General features: G+C 35.7%; 1 protein-coding gene across 1 annotated transcript in view; it reads left to right on the top strand.

Moving 5' to 3' along the window:
* The first annotated feature begins 9,815 nt into the window (after positions 1–9,815).
* The window catches only part of Agbl4 (AGBL carboxypeptidase 4), a 1,010,368-nt gene continuing 999,706 nt past the window's right edge, over positions 9,816–20,477 (top strand). Inside the window, exons 1-2 of the mRNA XM_038334417.1 lie at positions 9,816–9,864; positions 10,662–10,784. Of these exons, the coding sequence (XP_038190345.1) occupies positions 9,816–9,864; positions 10,662–10,784 (172 nt within the window). The remainder of the gene's footprint in view (positions 9,865–10,661; positions 10,785–20,477) is intronic.

Raw genomic sequence — 20,477 nt, 5'->3', positions numbered from 1 at the left:
ATGGGCAAAGTGCATGATATACTTGTATGAAAATGCTTTTATTTCTATCATTTACAATGAATATTACTAGTAAAACTTCATATGAATATGAGATAAAAATTTGAAGGATTTCTAAAGAAACTATATATTTTAAGTAAAATTTATTATACTTTAAAATATGTGATATCATGATGCTTTGTACCCCTCCACTTTTATTTTTACAGTTATTAAAATAAATTGAGTTCAACATTCTTTTTCAAAACTGAAGAATCTTTGAAAAACTCATGTTTTCTATAGTAGTCTCTTAGATACATTGTTATAGTTTTAAAATTGTTCTTGTGATCTAATTTTCTAATTAGGATTTTATCATTTATCTAAATTTATAATTTCTTCAGCGTTTCTCTTTCTAACTTGAAAAATTGTAGCTTTACTTGTCTCCTGCCTAATGTGACATTAGCCCAAGCTCTGGCACTTTACATGGTAGAAATCAAGCCTTTCACCCCTGGAATAGAATGATTGTTAACTTTCTTACATAAGAGATTAGTTCTTTCTTTCAAAGGGCAGCTTTCTTAAAAAGAAACCCTGCAGTTTGAAGAAATAACATAGAGTCAGGCATTAAAAGTTAGGAACAGATAACTGAAGTTTCTAATTATCCCTTTAAAATAAATTTTTCTTAATTTTTAACAATAACCTCAGTAATTGACCTCTATTTTAAATAAAGAAATCACAGTCAAAAATTTTCTACAGATATTAGTCTCTTACTTTATGTGGTTGTTTTATTTGGACTTTTCTGTGTTGGTACTGAATTGTCCAGTGCCTCCGTATATCACTGGTATTATGCAAAAGGTAAGCTATTCATTAAAAGAGAAAATGAAATATATTGAGAAGAAACCAGGATGAATTTAAAATTGGAGTGTGTTAATTTAGAATACTAAATAACAGAATGAATGCTCCAGCGTAGAGGCCAATAGGGAGAATAAGTACAGTTAAGGTTATGCTTGAGAGCTAGGTACTGGTTATTTTTATGTGGAGGTGAGGAGGACGCAGGCAGAGACTCATGTTATCCAGTCTGGCCTTGAACTCACGGTGTAGTCAAGAATAACTTCAAAGTTTTGGTTCACCTGCCTCTGTCTGGTCTTCCAGGATTACAAGCTTGCATCACCACATTTATTTGCAATGCTAGGGATTGGACCCAGGATTTCATGTATGGTAGAGGTAAATTATTTTATATTGAGCTCCAGAACTGAATTTTAAAGAAAACTTTAACAAATAAAAAAGTTAAGATTTTATAAGAAGATAAAACAAGAACCATTAGATCAAGGTTGGACAAGAAAAACCAACAGAAAGGAAAGAGCCCAAGAAAGGCACAATACTCAGAGACAAACTCATTTTTCAGGATTCCCATAAAAATACTAAATTGAACGCTGTATAATATAGATGTAGAGAATCTGGTACAGACTCATGCAGGCACTGTACTTGCTGCTTTGGTCTCTTTCATAGTCTTTGCTTGGTTGATTTAGAGGATCTTACACTCTTTCTGCTTCTTCTTTTGCGGGGTTCTCTGAGCTCTGAGGGAAGACATTGCTTTATAGCTGAATGTTCCAAGGTCTCTCTGTGTGTAATGTCTGGCTCTGGGTCTCTGCATCTGTTCCCATCTGCTCAAGGACAAAGCTTTTCTGATGATGGTTGAGCAAGCCTCTGATCCATGAATGTAGCAGGATAAGGTTAGGAGTCGTCATTTTATCAGTCCTTTTTTTTTTTTTTTTTTTTTTTAAAAAAAAAAAAAAGACCAATAGTATTTGGTTTTCCCCTAGGTCTCTGAGCAGTCTAGTCTCTGGTTCTTGGTCTGGGAGGAGTAGAGTAAGAAGATATATTATATCCTCTTCAATCAGGATATATTGTATGAGAAAAGGATCTATATTCAATAAATATGGCCTAGTCTTAATCATTATCCTGAGCCATTTTATCATCTTCTCCAAGAAACATTTACTCACCTTCCTGGAATTTCATTAGGTTTTAACTTCAAGCCTCTATTCTTGATTTTTTAGATTAAGATAGATTAGAAGAACTATTTGGCCATTTTGCTTGCTTTGATGTGCCAAGTGTTAACATCATGTATCACATGTTAGTGACCCTTCATGATCATTGAATGAATGTCATCTGTGCTCTATGATGCTGTCTCCACAGCTATTCCTGGTAGGCAGTAGGAACTCATTTATTGAATGACTAACTGCACCAAAAAACTGGTTAATGCTGAGGAAATCAGAACTGGATTAATTTGTGACTTTTCTATTCATAGTTATGTAACATGGGAAAGTTACTTTATATATATATATGTATGTATATATATATATGTATATATATATATATGTGTGTGTGTGTGTGTGTGTGTGTGTGTGTGTGTGTGTGTGCTAGTTAAGATTAGGCCATACCATTTATCTTTGTTAATTTGGCCCAACATTATTGATTATGATTATGAAATGTTTGAATCTTGAGTTTGATGTTTATATTCTTGTGACTAATGGCCTATCTTGGAAACATCCACAAGAATTGTAATAAGGACTTATATTTCCTCATTCTTGAGTTAAAATTAACCTATTTGAGTAGAGATATTTTTAAGTAAATGTGGATAATTTAATTTTAACATCTGTGAAGTTTATCATTTCTTTTTTTTACCATTTTATATTAATTTATCATTACTGATAATATTTGTAAGAGATACGTACTGTTTAAAACCTCTTCAGCCCTCCCATTTTACTTTTCTCTAGAAAAAGCTTGGCTTATTCTCCCCCATGTTTATTGTCTCTTTACAACATCTCCTTTTTTCAGCATGCAATCATAATATTTAGAGAATATAGAAAACTTTTAAATACTTATTTACACCACATCCCTGCCTATAACTAATTTTATTTATTTTGTATGTCCAGTACCCAGCAGAGTGCCTAGAACTGAGTTAGTACTATGTGGTTGCTAAGGGAGATTAATGATACCTACCAGCAACCTTGGATAGTCCACAATTTGCAGAACACTGCTGGAACTCTTTGAATATTGAGTCTGGCAGAAATAGATTAGGAATACTAGCCAGATGTTGTTTTTAAGGGTTCCGTTTTTAGGCTGTAAATTAAAATTTCATTTAGAAGTACAAGTCTAATTTGGAAACTAGAATGCAGTTGTAGAGTTTGACAAGATTACATATGTAAATTCTCCAAGGGCTGATCCATCTTCATTGCTTCCCCGAAACAGTTCAATCTGTGTGGAAGAGCAGTTTCTGAGCCTGTGTGACAGCTGAAACAGCACAGACTCCTTGCTCTTCTAGCTCTCCCTACCTCATCTGGTTCCTACTACATGATTCCATGGAAAAGCTTTTTCATTTTCTTTCTGTGATGAATATAGGTGTCTCTATTAATAATTATTAAAGGAAATTATCTTTCTTTCCATTATGACTAGCTTATAAGTAGAAAACATATAAGTTCTTTACTGGGAAGTGAGCATTTAGGAATACAAAATTAATTGTAATATGAAATAATTTAAAATTAAAAAGGTATAATATTTTCCTGTAAAAGACCAAAGTATGGAATTTTTTTTATTAACAATACTGTAAAATTGGTTGCATATTTCTCTTTCAGGAAAAAGTTAGTCAATCATTTGTTTTGAACATTGTGAAATGTTGCAAAATAGAAGCCTTAAAAACTTAGCTTTGATGAATTTGGGCTCATCTATGATCATAACAACTAAAAAATAGCCAAGCAAGAATTCAGCCTTAGATCTGTATTTCTTCAATTCCTATAGCACTTACTATACCATCTGTACTTGGAGAAACAGAATATTCCTTCTTACATATTTTATTATTTATTATAACCATTTACTGTATTATATGTTTTAAGAGTCTTAATATTCTTTTACTGAGGAAGGAACTGGTTTATGGCTTATGCTTTTTGTTTATTATGATTAGTTCTAGGCACAAAATAGGGTGTGCACAAAATTAGATTTATACTATGTATTCAGTATTGAAGAATGCTGTGATTAGCTGTAGCTTTAAAAAAACTAGATCCCTTGCTTGTGTTGTAGATGTATTGACAAATTTATTTCAGAAGTGAATTGCTACTGTACACTTTGTAAACCTATTTACAGTGTCAACAAATGGATACATAGCTTTTAGAATGCTTGGAAGAAGTTGTGTTATGGATGTTAGTTCGTTGAGATTAAAACTATACAATTAGGTACAGAGGCACATGCATGTTTTAATATTATTTTTACTAGGCTAAGATGTGTTACATTTTTTTAGGCTGCGAAATATCACTTTAACTATGTGAAGTTGTGTTACACTTGTTTCTGCTGCCTTTGTTAACGATGTAGTGCTGTGTTATGTTTGTTTATGTTGGCATTTGTTATTAGGTAAGGATGTGTTGCATTTGTTTCACCTTGCCTGCCTAAGGCACCTGATTGGTTTAATAAAAAGCTGGGTGGCCAATAGCTAGGCAGAGAAAGGATAGGAAGGGCTTGTGTCCAGAGAGAATAAATAGGAGGAGAAATGAAAGAAGAGAACAGGGAGGAGAGGGACAAGCCTAGGGCCAGAAGCCAGGCGTCTGCCAGCCAGACAAGAGAAGCAATAAAAGTAAGAAACACAGGAAGAAAGGTAAAAAAGCTCTGAGGCAAAAGGTTAGATAAAGAGAAAGAGGTTAATGTAAGTTAAAAGAGCTAGCTAGAAATGAGCAAAAGCTAGGTCTAGCATTCATAGCTAGTAAGAAGTCTGTGTCATGATTTGGGAGCTGGTTGTTGTCCCAAAAGAAAGAGAGTGTTACACATGCATATAAATATAGTAGTTGTGAGGCTGAGGTGTGAGAATCAAGAGTTAAGGATAGCCTAAGTTATATAATGTGAACCTGTCTTAGAAAGTCAAGAAATGGCTCAAATCTTTGATCCCAGAACTGGGTGACAAGAGGCAGGTAAATCCCTGTGAGTTAAAGGAAATCCTGATTTACATAGTGAGTTCCAGCAGGGTACAGGTTGATATCTTATCTTAAAAACAACCACCCCCCAAAAAACCCAAAAGAACAAACAAAACAAAACAAAACCAAAAAACAACAAAATGACTTAAACATAAACAAACAAAAATTCAAAAATCAACCCAAATAAATATACTTTCTTTCCTAAAACATTCTCAAACCAAATTTTCAGATTTATTATTATTATTTTGTTTGAGAATTTGTGATTAATAGGTTAGATTATCATTTTTGATGTAATCTTTGACCATAATTATGAATCCTTGGAAAGATAGCATAAAAATGAACCTTTTGACAGACCCCTTTAGCAGCACCAATACATTGAGGTAATAATAGGTAATAGCTATTCAAAAGTTTTTTTTTCATTTGTGAGATGGAAACATGATCTCTATAAAGATAAATTTTTATTAATTAGCAGACTTCTTAATTTTGAGAAATAGGAGTTGTTTTTACCCTTGTGTGAAGTAGTTTTCAACATAGAAATAAAACCAAGTGTGCTTAAGTCACATCCTTCAGCAGCGTAACCCACTGAAGGCTCACAATTCTATACTGATCTACAATCTATTCCTAGCTGTCTCCACAGACCTATTTATCAGTCTTAACAAGATATACTTACCACATTATCTCACTATGTACATGTACATTTAACAATACAAATCTTTCCTCATCATCCCTAATAAACTCATAATTTATTTCTAAGTATTTTGTTTTCTGTGTTATTTTTATAAATCTATGAACACCTGATTTTTGATAAAGGAGCCAAAAGTACACAATGGAAGAAAGAGGGCATCTTCAACAAATGGTGCTGGCATAACTGGATGTCAACCTGTAGAAGAATGAAAGTAGATCCATATCTATCACCATGCACAAAACTCAAGTCCAAATGGATTAAAGACCTCAATATTAATCTGAACACATAGAGCTTGATAGAGGAGAAAGTGGGAAGTACTCTACAACAAATGGGCACAGGGAACCATTTCCTACGCATAACCCCAGCTGCACAGACGTTAAGGGCAACATTGAATAAATGGGACCTCCTGAAGTTGAGCAGCTTCTGTAAAGCAAAGGACATTGTCACTAAGACAGAAAGGCAGCCTACTGACTGGGAAAAGATCTTCACCAACCCTGCAACTGACAAAGGTCTGATCTCTAAAATATATAAGGAACTCAAGAGACTAGACGGTAAAATGCCAATTAACCCAATTAAAAAATGGGGCGCTGAACTGAACAGAGAATTCTCAACAGAAGAAGTTCGAATGGCCAAAAGACACTTAAGGTCATGCTCAACCTCCCTAGCTATCAGGGAAATGCAAATCAAAACAACTTTGAGATATCATCTTACACCTGTCAGATTGGCTAAAATCCAAAACACCAATAATAACCTTTGCTGGAGAGGTTGTGGGGTAAGGGGTACACTCATCCATTGCTGGTGGGAATGCACACTTGTGCAACCACTTTGGAAAGCAGTGTGGCGGTTTCTCAGGAAATTCGGGATCAACCTACCCCAGGACCCAGCAATTCCACTACTGGGAATCTACCCAAGAGATGCCCAATCATACAACAAAAGCATATGCTCATCTATGTTCATAGCAGCATTATTTGTAATAGCCAGATCCTGGAAACAACCTAGATGCCCTTCAGTGGAAGAATGGATGAAGAAACTGTGGAATATATACATGCTAGAATACTACTCAGCGGTAAAAAACAATGACATCTTGAATTTTGCAGGCAAATGGATGGAAATAGAAAACACTATTCTGAGTGAGGTAACCCAGACCCAAAAAGATGAACATGGGATGTACTCACTCATAGTCGGTTTCTAGCCATAATTAAAGGACATCGAGCCAATAAATTTGGGATCCTTGAGAAGATAATAAGAAGGTGAACTCCCCCCAAAAAAGATATAGTAATCCTCCTGGATATTGGAAGTAGACACGATCGTCAGGCAAAATTGGGAACTTGAGGGTTGGGCGAGACTGGGCCAAGGGAAGATGGGGAGAGAAAAGTGTGAAGGGGAGAACGGGGGGAGCTCGGAGGAATGGGGTGCTTGGGATATAGGAAGGGTGGATATGGGAGCAGGGAAGCATATATCTTAATTTAAGGAGCTACCTGAGGGTTGTCAAGAGACTTGACCCTAGAGGGGCTCCCAGGTTTCCAGGGAGACGCCCCCAGTTAGTTCCTTGGGCAGCTGAGGAGAGGGAGCCTGAAAAGGCCAGTTCCTATAGCCATACTGATGAATTTCTTGCATATCACCATAGAACCTCCACCTGACAATAGATGAAGAAAATGACAGAGCCCCACATTGGAGCACCGGACTGAGCTCCCAAGGTCCTGATGAGAAGCAGAAGGAGAGAGAACATGAGAAAGAAAGTCAGGACCGTGAGGGAACCTCCAGCTGGCGACAGATGGGGAAGGTGACTGAGCCCCACATTGGAGCACTGGACTGAGCTCCCAAGGTCCTGATGAGGAGCAGAAGGAGCAAGAACATGAGGGAGAAAGTCAGGAACGTGAGGGGTGCGTTCACTCATGGAGACGGTGGGACAGAACTAATGGGAGATCACCAACTCCAGTTGGAATGGGACTGATGGATCATGCGACCAAACCCGTCTCTCTGAATGTGGCCAACAGCGGGGGCTGACTGAGAAGCAAAGGACAATGGCGCTGGGCTCTGATTCTTCTGCATGGACGGGCTCTGTGGGAGCCTTCTCAGCTTGGTCGATCACCTTCCTGGTCCTGGGGGGAGTTGGGAGGACCTTGGTCTTAGCATAGAGTGGGGAACCCTGATGGCTCCTTGGCCTTGAGAGGGAGGGAGGGGAGGTATGGGTGGAGGGGAGGGGAGGGAAGGGGAAAAGGAGGGGAGGTAAGGGGGAGGAAGAGGGGAGGGAGGGGGGAGGAGGAGGGAAGGAGATGGAAATTTTTAAATATAAAAAAAATAAACCATGAGAAAAAAAAAAGAAAAATAATTCTGAAATAAAGGTATAAATAATGTGCCATGTGAACACGTAGAGTAATTCATTATTTTTACATGGGAAAGTTAAGGCAGTACTTCCTGGGGAAGATGACATTTCATATAGATCTACAACCTGAACAGGACTCTCCAAAAGGAAAATAGGGTTTGTGTATATCCGGTCGTCTGCAGAAAAAATAGAGTGCTTAGATATTCATGTATAACCTCGTACATAGATTTACTGTAAACAGAGGCCTTAAAAGTGCTGACTGATGGGGATGTTGTGGCAGCAATCTGAAAGAATTACGATGCTGTTGGTGACATGCATGGTTTTTCCAAAATTATGATTTATTTTGAATAAAATTATGAACAAATCAAATGTAATTTCTCTGGATTTTTATTTGTGGTTAGAAAAATTTGCAAATTGAATTGTATTTATATGCAAACAGAGGTGGATTCTCAGCTCACATAATTATAAATAGATTTATTAAGTAAATTAATATCTGGTATTATATTTAGAAGTCATACAAGACTCTCCTTTTTGTAGTATACCTGGCACCCACCAGCTAGGCACCTTCATGTTGGTGTGTTTCATTAGTAATCATTGTACGTACTATTTTCATTGATAACCTATTCCACAGAATATAGACATTCCATAGAAGTATTGTATGTTCTGTTCCAGACTGCTTCATTAAATTGAATAGCTTAGTAAAATTTCCCGTGTTATTTTTTGTTTCTAGTGCATTAAAAATGTTATGTTTATTTTATATTTGATTGAATGTGCGACTCATGTGTACTATGTGTGTGTATTGCTAAAATGCTTGTAATCATCTGAGTTGATAAGTTGTTACCTGTGTTGGTAGAGATTTTGCCTCAGTGGTGATAGAGGCTAAAGTTTGGGTGGCTTTGCCAGTTTCTTAAATAAGACAATTAAAATCTGTTGCAAGCCTGGCGGTGGTGGCGCACGCCTTTAATCCCAACATTTGGGAGGCAGAGGCAGGCAGATCTCTGTGAGTTCGAGGCCAGCCTGGTTTACAAGAGCTAGTTCCAGGACAGGCTCTAAAAGCTGCAGAGAAACCCTGTCTCGAAAAAAAACCAAAAAAAAAAAAATCTGTTGCATTGATTGACTCTTGTAAGATTTTTTTGCTTGGTATGGCGGCATACACCTGTTATCTTAGCACTTGAGAGTCAGAGGCAGGAGGATAGCTGCAAATTTGTGCCGACCTCCAGTGCAGAGTCAGTAACTGTCTCAAATAAAGGAAACAATAAAATATGAAAGGAAACCAAACATCATCATCAGAAAAGAGTTCTCTGTTGAATGCAGTCTGCTGCTACTATGTTACCCAAAGTAAAACTCTAAAAATTGGAGACCTGCTATCAACTGTTTATGAAATAATCTAAATCCTTAGTTTTATCTTCAGTGATGTCCACAATCTTTCCATCAGGAGTGGATTCTGGGCCAGGCATGATGGCAAGTATATTCTGCCTTAAGAATCCATGTTTTTGCTTAGAAAGAAATCCTCATCCCTACAGATTTTGTCTCATTGACTCAGTATATTAGTCTTAATTTAAAAAGTTTTCCTCTGTCTGTGTTTAGTTTTTTTTTTTTTTTTTTTTTTTTTTTTTTTTTTTTTTTTTTTTTTTTGGTTTTTCGAGACAGGGTTTCTCTGTAGCTTTTTTTTTTTAGAGCCTGTCCTGGAACTAGCTCTTGTAGATCAGGCTGGCCTCGAACTCACAGAGATCTGCCTGCCTCTGCCTCCTGGATGCTGGGATTAAAGGCATGCGCCACCACCGCCCGGCTTTAGTTTGTTTTTAGGTAGTGTATTTTCATGCGATACATTCATTGCACATGGTACTGGTTTTCATAAGGATATTTTCATACAAGTATGCAGTACAACTCAAACATGTTTTTGCCCTGGTTTGCTATTTGTTGCTGTAATAAGACATTGACTAAACAAGGCTTGGGGAGGAAGGAGTTTATTTTGGTTATACTACAAATCTTAGTCTTCTGTGGAGGCTAAGGAAGGAATTTTAAGTGTATGTGAATTCCTAGTGTGTCTGTGGTTCTGCTAGCTTTATGTTCTAATATTTTTATGTGATCTTAAATTTTAAAAATGTGTCTTTTTTTTTCTCACTTGTATGTTACCTAATATTTCTTCTTCCTAATGTCTTGTCAGAGAAGAGTCAGTTCTTACAGCTCATCTTTTATTCTAGGCTTTATTTTCTTTGATATCAAGTTACTTGCTTGTCTTATAGTACCAGTTTTGTGGCAGATTTGACAAAGTTATGGTTTTTGTTGAGACTTTTCTTGTTGCAAGCAATGGACATTTTATTTTTCTACATTTGAAGTAGAAGTAACTTCTGAAGAATCAGTTCTCAAATTACTTTGGTGGTGGAACATGAAGACATTGCAGTGACATTTTTAGAAGAACTTCCTCTTTCATATTAAAACAACATATTTTATGATTAATTATAATTACAGTTATTAATGAATTGATTCAGTTTCATGAACATATTTTAGATTTCAGTAATGATGCTAAATTGCTTTAAATCTAAATATAGAACAACCCTGAAAGACAAATTTATCCTTTTTTATTATTAGAGGGCCCAATTTTAGTATGTGATAGAGGTAAGACTTCAACCCTTATCTTCTAAACTTCAAATTGCATTTTAATATTATTGAAATTCTATTTCAAAATACACTTTGATTTCTGTTTCTTTTTCTTGAATAGACAATGATCCAGGAAATGAGGATTCCATTGGAGGGAATGTGAGCAAATACATAGTGTTTCCAAATGGATACACTGGACAACCTAAGAAAGGACATCTTATCTTTGATGCTTGTTTTGAAAGCGGTAAGTGTATTAAAAACTTTTATCTTTGAGTTTGTCTGAAGAGGCTGCTTTTCGGTAATCTATTCCAGTCTGACCATTGTGATTCAGTACACCGAATTTTTCACCAGAGTAGAACAAGTTTTTGGAGAAGAGTTAATTATGAAGAAACTAGCATTAACTTGGAAGTATTGGATTTTCACTGTTCTGTATTATTAAATATGTAATATGGTTTGCTGTTTTGAAAAAAATGGCATTGTTTTGGAGTATTATACATTTTATTTTTTTGAATGCCTATTCTATGCTTCATGAGTTTGAGAAACAGAATTTAGTCTTTCAGAGATAGGTTTCTTTGTATTTTTTAGACAATTTTTAATTGATGTTAAAATAAAATGTCTCTAATTATTACCAAAGTATGTTTTCATATAAACAAAAAGTAAAATATAATTATTACGATTAGAGCACATTTGAACACAAACTAAGAAGTAATAATTTCTCATAATTCAAAGTTGTGTGAATAAGCTTAGAAATACTAGATTTTCACTGGTATTTATAATTAAATATATACTATTAATATTGCTGTTTTGAAATAAAACTGGCACTATTCGGTTAAATTTTTTCTTTGATCATCAATTCTGAATGGGTGATCAAGATTTGATTGCACATTCCCATTTAATAGGAACTGGCTCTTCTTAGCTTCCTATGTCTTTATCTTCTGAATAATGCAAAGTAGATGCTCAGAATATTCTAAAATATTAACAAGAAATGTAAACATAATTGTATTTGCAAGTAATTGTTAATTTCCTTTAGGTGTGTGTGTGTGTGTGTCTGTACACATGGACTGATCTATCTTTTGGGAAAGATAACTCAGTGTCAATTATATGACCATTCTTTGTACCCTGAAAATTTCTGATAACGAAAAATGGAAATTTTCTTTTATGAAGTATTTTTTGTTTTATAACTCCATATTTCCTTTGCTTCATATGGCTGATGTACAAGACATCATAAATGCAATAGATTAAATGAGGGAAAGCCATTGTCTCTTGGTTTTGCAGGACAGAATCCTGAGATCAAGAGTTGTTTCCTTCATATGTTATGTGTAATCATATGTTCAATGATTCTCCCCTCGCTTTGGTGATTTGTTATTAATTTTCTTATTCATTGGCCTGTAGAAACGTTCTGATTTTGGCTTTAATCTTAATGTGATATTCTCTATGTTTGTGTATCCCTAATTTCCACATGATGCCAGTCATATTTTATTATGCATACTTAAATGATTTCAAGCTTAAGTACTTATACAAAGACTTCAACTTCTAGTAAAGTCATATTCTACTACACCAGGTATAGAGGTTTTAATATATATCATTTTGAGGGGACACAACCAAACTCACTCAGTATTGCAATACTGTTCTTTTCATACTTGAATAATCTCCACCTAATTAGGAGCAGTGTTTTCTACAATTCTCAAGCTTGTAATTGTGCCTTTTCTGATATGTACTCTTTCCTAAAACGTACCTTTTATTGCTTTTATCTTAGTCAAGGATCCAAAGACCCTTTACAATAATACCAATATTGTAAAAGAAGAGATTTTCCTTATTTTATCAAGTGTTTTGATTTAGTTACAACCTGATAAAATACATAATAAAATACATTAAAGAATATCTGTTCCTTGGGCACAATACAGATTTTCATACCTTATCAGAATGTTTAGTGTAAGAATTTCCCCAACATGACAATATAATTGTTGAATTATTAATACCTGTTTTAGAATATGTAGACAGTTGGTGATACCAATTACATATTGTTATAATATCCAGAAACACCCTCTCACGCATGTTTTATCTGAGAGTCATTTGTTCCAATTTGGTTGACACATAAAGTTAACTGTCATAGGAGAAGTAGCAGACTGAGCCCTTTATTTGGATATGTACATAAATATACAGCATGTGGTCTTAAGAATCTTATGTAAACTGACAAAAATGTAGTTGTAGATTTTTTGGGGTCCAATATAAAATAGATAATTCATTTTGTAAAAACATGTAGAAAGTCTTCCTAATGGGCTCCTGAAAGACGAACAGCATTACAACAATGTATTTCATGAGAGTATAATTTTTAACATCCTTTCCAGTAGGCTGAGGGATAATGTTAACTGTTTATTGGTGATCACAGTATGTTAGACATTTCAAATAATTTGTTTGACATACACAGATTTCATATAGTTTAATTCAAGAATTTATTTTAGGCTATTTAACACAGGATAAAAGATTGTTTTTCCTCTGGTCAAGTCTTGTAGCTTAATAAGTTGTTGTGCTATAAACTTACTCCCAGGTATGTCCAATCTTCTGTCATTGTAACAGCATTGTCATCTATAAAGTTCACTTTTGAGAACTATTAGGGTCTTTTAAGTAAAGAATCATGTAGCCTACATAGAGCAATGTTTAACTTCTTCCTTTCCTATTTGTATCTATTTTCTCATCTCTAATTGTTATAGCTAAGATTTTGAGCACTATCTCAAATATGATTGGGAAGAGTGACATCCTTGTCCCTGACTTTAGAAGCAGTTTTCTGTTCTTCTTCATTTAATGTTAGGTATAGATTTATGTATATAGCCTTTATTATTTTTTTCTTTTTTTTTGGTTTTTCGAGACAGGCTTTCTCTGCAGCTTTTTTTAGAGCCTGTCCTGGAACTAGCTCTTGTAGACCAGGCTGGCCTCGAACTCACAGAGATCCTCCTGCCTCTGCCTCCCGAGGGCTGGGATTAAAGGCGTGCGCCACCACCGCCCGGCTTAGCCTTTATTATTTTGATGTATGTTCCGTCTATTCATAAAGTCTACAGAACTTCTATCATGTAGGCATGTTGGACTTTTTTTAGTGTCTTCACAATATCAATTGAAATGATATGTGGTTTATGTCCTTAAATTGATTTATATGGTATATTATATTTTTGATTTGAATCTGTAGAAGCAACCTTGCCTTCCTGGAATGAAGCCTGCTTGGTTTTATTATATAATCTTATTTTTATAATTTTATTTTTGAGATTTATTATATAATCACAACATTTTATCCTTTCTTTGCTCCCTCCAAACTTTCCATATACCCCTCTTTACTCTGTTTCAATGCCATGGCTCTTTATTTAGTTAATTAGTATTATATGCATATATGTACAGTCATGTGTCTATTCCTAAATATAACCTGTTTCATCTATATAATGTTATTCGTATATATGTTTTCAGATCTAACCATTTGGCAGTGGACAAACTATTAAGACCACTGACTTAATTAGTGTTTTTATTGCTGTAAAGAGACACCATGACCACAGCAACTCTTATAGAGGAAAATATTTAATTGATGTGGTAGCTTACAGTTTCAGAGGTTTATTCCGTTATCACCTGGTGGGAAGCATGGCAGTATACAGGCATATGTGGTGCTGGATGAACAGCTGAAAGTCATACATCTTGCAGCCAAGAGGAAGTTGACTGACTGTCACACTGAGCAAAAGAGACCTCAAAGCCCATCACTGGCACTGGGATTTGTCTCTACTGCATGTACTGGCTTTTTGGGATCCTAGTCTGAATGGATGCATACCTTCCTAGGCCTAGATGAAGGGGGGAGGGCCTTGGACTTCCCACAGGGCAGAGTACCCTGCCCTCTTTTAGGACTGGAGGGGGAGGGGAGAGAGAGAGGGAGAAGTAGGAGGGAAATGGGAGAAGGGGAGGAAGTGAAAATTTTGAATGGTATTATTTATAAAGCAATAAAATTTTTTTAAAAAGCCCATCACTGTAGTGACACACTTCTTCCAACAAGACCACACCTCCAAATAGTGCCACATTTTAGAGGCTATTTTCTTTCAAACTAACATATTCTCACCCTTTTGCCCAAAGTCCATATCATAATGCAAAAAAAATTAAGTCTAACTTTTTATGCTCTTTTAGTCTATAATAGTCTCAACAATATTAAACCTCCAAAATTCAGTCTGTTCTAAGATTCATGCTTAATTCTAATCCCCTGTTAAAGCAAGATCAAAAAAGAGATCACATACTTCAAATATATAATGGCACAGGATATACATTATCATTCCAAACACAGGGAAGGCAACATACCTTAATCAAGATCAGAAATACATACACACACACACACACACACACACACACACACACACACACACACACACAAAAATTGACCTTAAATTTATATCAACAAAGCAAAATCCATACCAATGCAAATCATTCATATCTATATCATATCCCCCTTTAAACAATATTTGGGAATAAAGAAAACACAATAATACAGAGAAAAGCAGCACTTAAATCATTCTACTGCTTTCCAAAACCAAAGTTCCAAATTCCAAATTCCTTCAAACAAATACATCACAGCAATATCCTAGTCCCTGGTACCAACTTCTATCTTAGTTCAGTTTCTGTTGCTATGATGAGACACTGTAACTCCCGCAATTCTTATAACGAAAAACATTTAATTGAGGTGGCAGCCTACAGTTTCAGAGGTTCAGTCCATTATCACATGGTGGGGGAGCATGGCAGCATGCAGGCAGACATGGTGCTGGAGTAAGAGTGCTACATCTTTTAGTAACAGGAAGTTGACTGTCATACTGAGGGGAACTTGAACATAAATGACTACAAAGCCCACCCCCACAGTGACTCACTTCCTACAACAAGGCCACACCTTCAAATAGTGCTTTTTTCTTTTGGGGCCATTTTCTTTTAAACCACAACAACCACATTTCCTGTTCCTACCTATTATAGGAGGCTGCTTGTTTGTTTCCTGGCCATCTAGACTCTGGAAATAATCATACAGAAACCATATTATTTAAATCACTGTTTGGCCAATCACTTAATCATATTGCTAGCTAGCTATTAGGTCTAGAATCAACCCATTTACATTCTTTTATACTTTACCATGAGGCTTGTGGCCTATCAGTAAGGTTCCAGCTGGTAGCTTGTGTCTTTTCACTCTGGCAGCTACTTGGGATCTCTAAACTCTGCGTCCCTTCTCCCACCATTCTGTTTAGTTTTCCCCATCTAACTCTACTCTTTTTCCTTATTACAGGCCAAGGCAGTTTCTTTATTAATCATTGGTACTCACAGCATACAGAGGAATTCCACATCACCCACTTTTCCTGAGTTGACTGGAGTTTTTTTTTTTATAAAGTTGAGGTCTTGTAGGCTTTTCCCTGACCATCTCAGCATGTGCATTGCTTTTGTCCTTGTTCCGCTCTTATTTGGGTAATAATTATAGTGACACTTTATGGGTGTAGCTTTTGATATTATTAGGGTACCCAATTTCATAGAAAACTTCCTGATATTTTGGCTTGTGCAACATTTCTGCCCCTCTTCCAGAATGTTCCCTGAGTCTTAGATGCAGAAGTATTTTGTGGATGTATCCACTGGGACTGGGATTTTATTGATTTTGGTTTTCTGTAGTGGGTCTTTGTTCCAAAGAAAATTTTTCTTGATGAGGGGTTGAAGGCTACCCTTATTTGTGGGTATAAGGTCAGATGTTTATAGATTTTGTTAAGGATAATGTGGGTTTAGTAAATTAGTGGCTGTAAGTTCTTCTCTAATGGCTGTGACTTCACAAGCGTTGGGTAGTTAGCTAGGTTTATAGTGCTAGGCATTGCCTTCTTACAATCTCCTTAATGTCCTGAATTCTCTTTGCAAGTATTTTATTGATAATTTTTGCCTGTATGTTCATCAAGAAGTTCATCTAGGAGAACTGTTGAGACCTAGTGTTGATTATCAAATGGGTTGCTGAAGTGATCCTGTCTTGGGTATCTGACTACCAGATCATGGATAGAACTGGAATTCAGCACCAAGATGACCACTTGGAGTCAAAACCTTTATCATCATTTGGTTGCTTTGTACATACTAGAGGTAGGACACAAAGTCTGACATACTAAGGTTTATCTACTCGGTGTGGGCTGTGTTAGAACTACAGGCCCAAGTAATCTCTGGAATCATAACAGTATAGATTTCAGTACCTCTAGTAACTACTAGAACCTAAGAAATAATAACTTCAAACTCCCAGTGCTACCACTGACCACTGGAACCAAAGCTCCAGTATTCAAGTGTCCCTATGATCACTCTAGCCAAAACCTGGGCTCTTCAATGACCTCTGAGATCATTAGATTGTAGTGCTGGTTGCAGGGTTCTCTCTGTTCCTACACAAGCCCACTATTCTCTGCTTCTCAGAAGCTGGTTGTCTGGTGGTCTCAAGGCTGACAGTATGGAAATCAGTTTGGAGTTTCCTCGAAAAAGATAGAAATGGAACTACCATTTGATCCAGCTATACAACTCCTGGGTATATACCCAAAGGATTCTATATCCAGTTACAAAGATATTTGTTCATCCATGTTTATTACTGTCCAGTTGAAAAATATATAATATATGGAAACATCCTGGATCCCCATCAATTGATAAATGGATAAAGAATATGTGGTATATGTCCACTATGGTATATCATTCAGATGTTAGAAAAATGAAATTTGCAGGTACTGAAGTTCTATTCAGTTTCCTGTGCCTATAAGTTAAAGTATACTACTTCATTTTTTTTTCTCTAACAGATTTAGGGTATCAGGTCTGCGTTTTGTGTACTGTTGATTTCTAGAACTGTTGTGTTCTTCTTGCAGTCATTTACTTCAATATGCATTTACATACGTGTTGCGTTGGCTCTTCTTTGTGAAGGAATAGATGAGTTCTGGGTACCTCTCTTCAGTCACTTTACCTTGACGTTTTGATAAATATATACATTGTGAAATGATTGACACATTCAAACTAATATACCCATTTCTTCACAGAAATAACCTTTATCTTAGAACATTTAAAATCTATTCATTTACCAAAGTTCAAGTATACAATTAAGTATTTTTTATTAGTTGAAGTTAATGCAGTGTAGAGTCACTTGTCTCTTACGGTAGCATAGATGTTCTTTTCTCACAAAATATATATGGTCTTCAGTGACTGTTTTGTTTTTGGAAATAGAACCTTTTCAGGTGTATTCTGAGTAGTTGAGTGGGGCTATCTTTCAATGATTCTTGGCATAATGTTGAAAAAGAAGCTAGAGAGACACATGCATATGAATTAAATGACCCAGTGAAGGTGGATACAGAAAATTGAACAATGCAGATATAAGCCTAGGGATTATAAGGACTCTTGACAGCTATATTGCAGGTAGAGTGGATTTATTACAGGAGATACGAAAATCCATTATCTGGCTATATTTTCCAAAAAGGCTCAGAGGAGTTTTCTTTTACAACAGCAAAGTAAAAATAAACCAGTAGAGTGGACACTAATATCATTGAGAAATTCATGGATATCTATTTTTGTAGACCAAACCTGATAATAGAAGTTGTTCATGAAAGAAAATATCAAAAAATAAGATTCCATATTAACATTCCTATTTTTATGATATTATTTACCCTTTCCTCCTAATTGTGATGTGTTATTAACTCTCCAATGAATCATCATAGTAGAGAGTTCAAATATACTCAGATACGTTAGCTAGTACATTAAATATTTAGTTCATGTCAGTGATCCTTTATTACATTATGCTTCTATCCCAGTCTAGTATCTGGAATTTATTTACTATTATATATTTCCTTTGCTTTTAGTGTTACAAATTGCTCAGATCCTATAGACTATTTTGGTCGAATTTTGAAAGATTTGAGGGTTTTGAGATGTTTCTTTAGGTAGTAGCATCTTGCCTAATGTATTACAAAACCCGACTCAAATTAATGGTGTAAAAGTATTCCTCTTACTATGGGGCTAGAGAGATGGCTCTTCAGTTAAGAGTGGTTGCTTTTCTAGAGAACCAGGATTCAATTTCCCAGAATCCACATGACGGCCCACAAACATTTCTAATTTCATTTCAGAGGGTCTATGCCTTCTTCTGCAGTTCTCAGGTACCTTGCACATTTATGGTGAATGGACATGCATAAAGGCAAAACATCCATGCTCATAGAATAAAATAATACATATTTAAAAATGAAATAGTGACCTAAAATTATAGGTTTATTATGCTATTGGGTTTGGTGGGACTAGTGTTCAAAAGGAGCATCGCAAAGATAACCTGGGTTGTGGAATATTACTTTAGCTATGTAAAGATGTGTCACATTTGGTTATGCTGCATTTACATAATTATGTAAAGATGTATTACATCTGTTTTACCTTGCCTGCCTAAAGCACCTGTAGGTCTAACAAAAGCTGAATAGCCACTAGGTAGGCAGTGAGGGATTGGTGAGGCTGGTGAGCAAAGAGAATAAGCAGGAAGAAGAATCTAGGCTGGAGACAAGAAGAAGAGAGAAAAAGCAAGAAAAAAGAGGGAGATACCTGGGGCCCACCAGGCAGTTGCCAGCCAGGAAGATTGGAGTAGTACATACCACTAAGCAGTCAGCGTAGCTTTTCACATGGTTATTCAACATTATTTGATCTCTTTGTATTACTCATACTAAGTTTAAAAAAGAAGGGAAGTTTAGAAGTTGTATTTGAACAAAGGCTTTTATTTCTTTTTTTTTTTAAACCTATGAACACCTGATTTTTGATAAAGGAGCTAAAAGCACACAATGGAAGAAAGGCTTTTATTTCTAATATCAATACCCCCTTTACGTGACTCCTGGGGGCTTCTGTGTTTAAGACAATTGAATAAGCATGAGGGGAACGAGAAACAAAAATTGGGGAGGGACAAATATTGTATGTTTTCTCTGTTATGAAGAATTTTGATTAAAAATATTTTCTATGAAAGCAGGAACGACATCATTTCTGGGGATCATAAACCACTGGGAGGCAGGGACGAGGGAGGTTCATGAAGAATGAGTATGGGCAAAGTACAATGACATACAAAAATATAATTAAACCTACTTTTGTATGCAAACTGAAAATTTTGATAAAACAAAGAAGAATAAGTACACTTGATTTTTTCCTATTTGAAAACAAACAAACAAACAAAAAGGTAAAAAAAAATCCCGAGGCAAAACGTAGATGAAGAGAAGCAGGTTAATTTAAGTTATAAGAGATAGTGGGACAGACATAAATGAGGCTGAGCATTCATAACTAATAACAGGTCTTTGTGACATGATCTCTGAGCTGGTTCTTGGCCCCAAAGAGAGACTGCTACAATCTTGTCTTTGCTTCACAGTGTTTAGGATCTCAGTAAGAAGACATTTAGCTGGGGATGATTAAAAGTCTCAGATCTAGGAATATTAGAAGACATATTCTCTCAACTATCTAGTACTTGATATTAAATATCAGTACCGGAGCACTGTGCATGTAGCTTATCCCTGGGAGTTGGATTCTTCACAGTGTGCTGAGATGGGGTAATTGGACTTTATACACAACACCACTGGAATACAAATGGGAGTGTTACAGTGGACAAGGTAAACAGAATGTATTGTGTATGATTTATCTTAGAAATCACATATATAAATCAATAGTTGCAAGCTTATGAAAACTGCCCAGTATGTATTAATACTAAACAAGATATGGGCAAAGATAATTCTCCAACTTCAGCAGGCGAGACATATGGGAAAACACATGAGCACATTACTAATGTTTGGACTGTTGTAATAAAAATACCATAGATTGTATATATTAAATAATAAACATTGGTTTCTTAAAGATCTGGAGATTAGAAAATCTAAGGTAGAGGTGCTGGCAAATTCTGTGTTTACTAATGGTCTCTGTTTTAGCTCTTCAGTGTGTTTCCAAT

Source organism: Arvicola amphibius, chromosome 6, assembly GCF_903992535.2.
Source record: "Arvicola amphibius chromosome 6, mArvAmp1.2, whole genome shotgun sequence".
Taxonomy (NCBI): domain Eukaryota; kingdom Metazoa; phylum Chordata; class Mammalia; order Rodentia; family Cricetidae; genus Arvicola; species Arvicola amphibius.
Note: the sequence above shows the minus strand (reverse complement) of the source record. Positions and strands in the feature narration are given on the sequence as shown.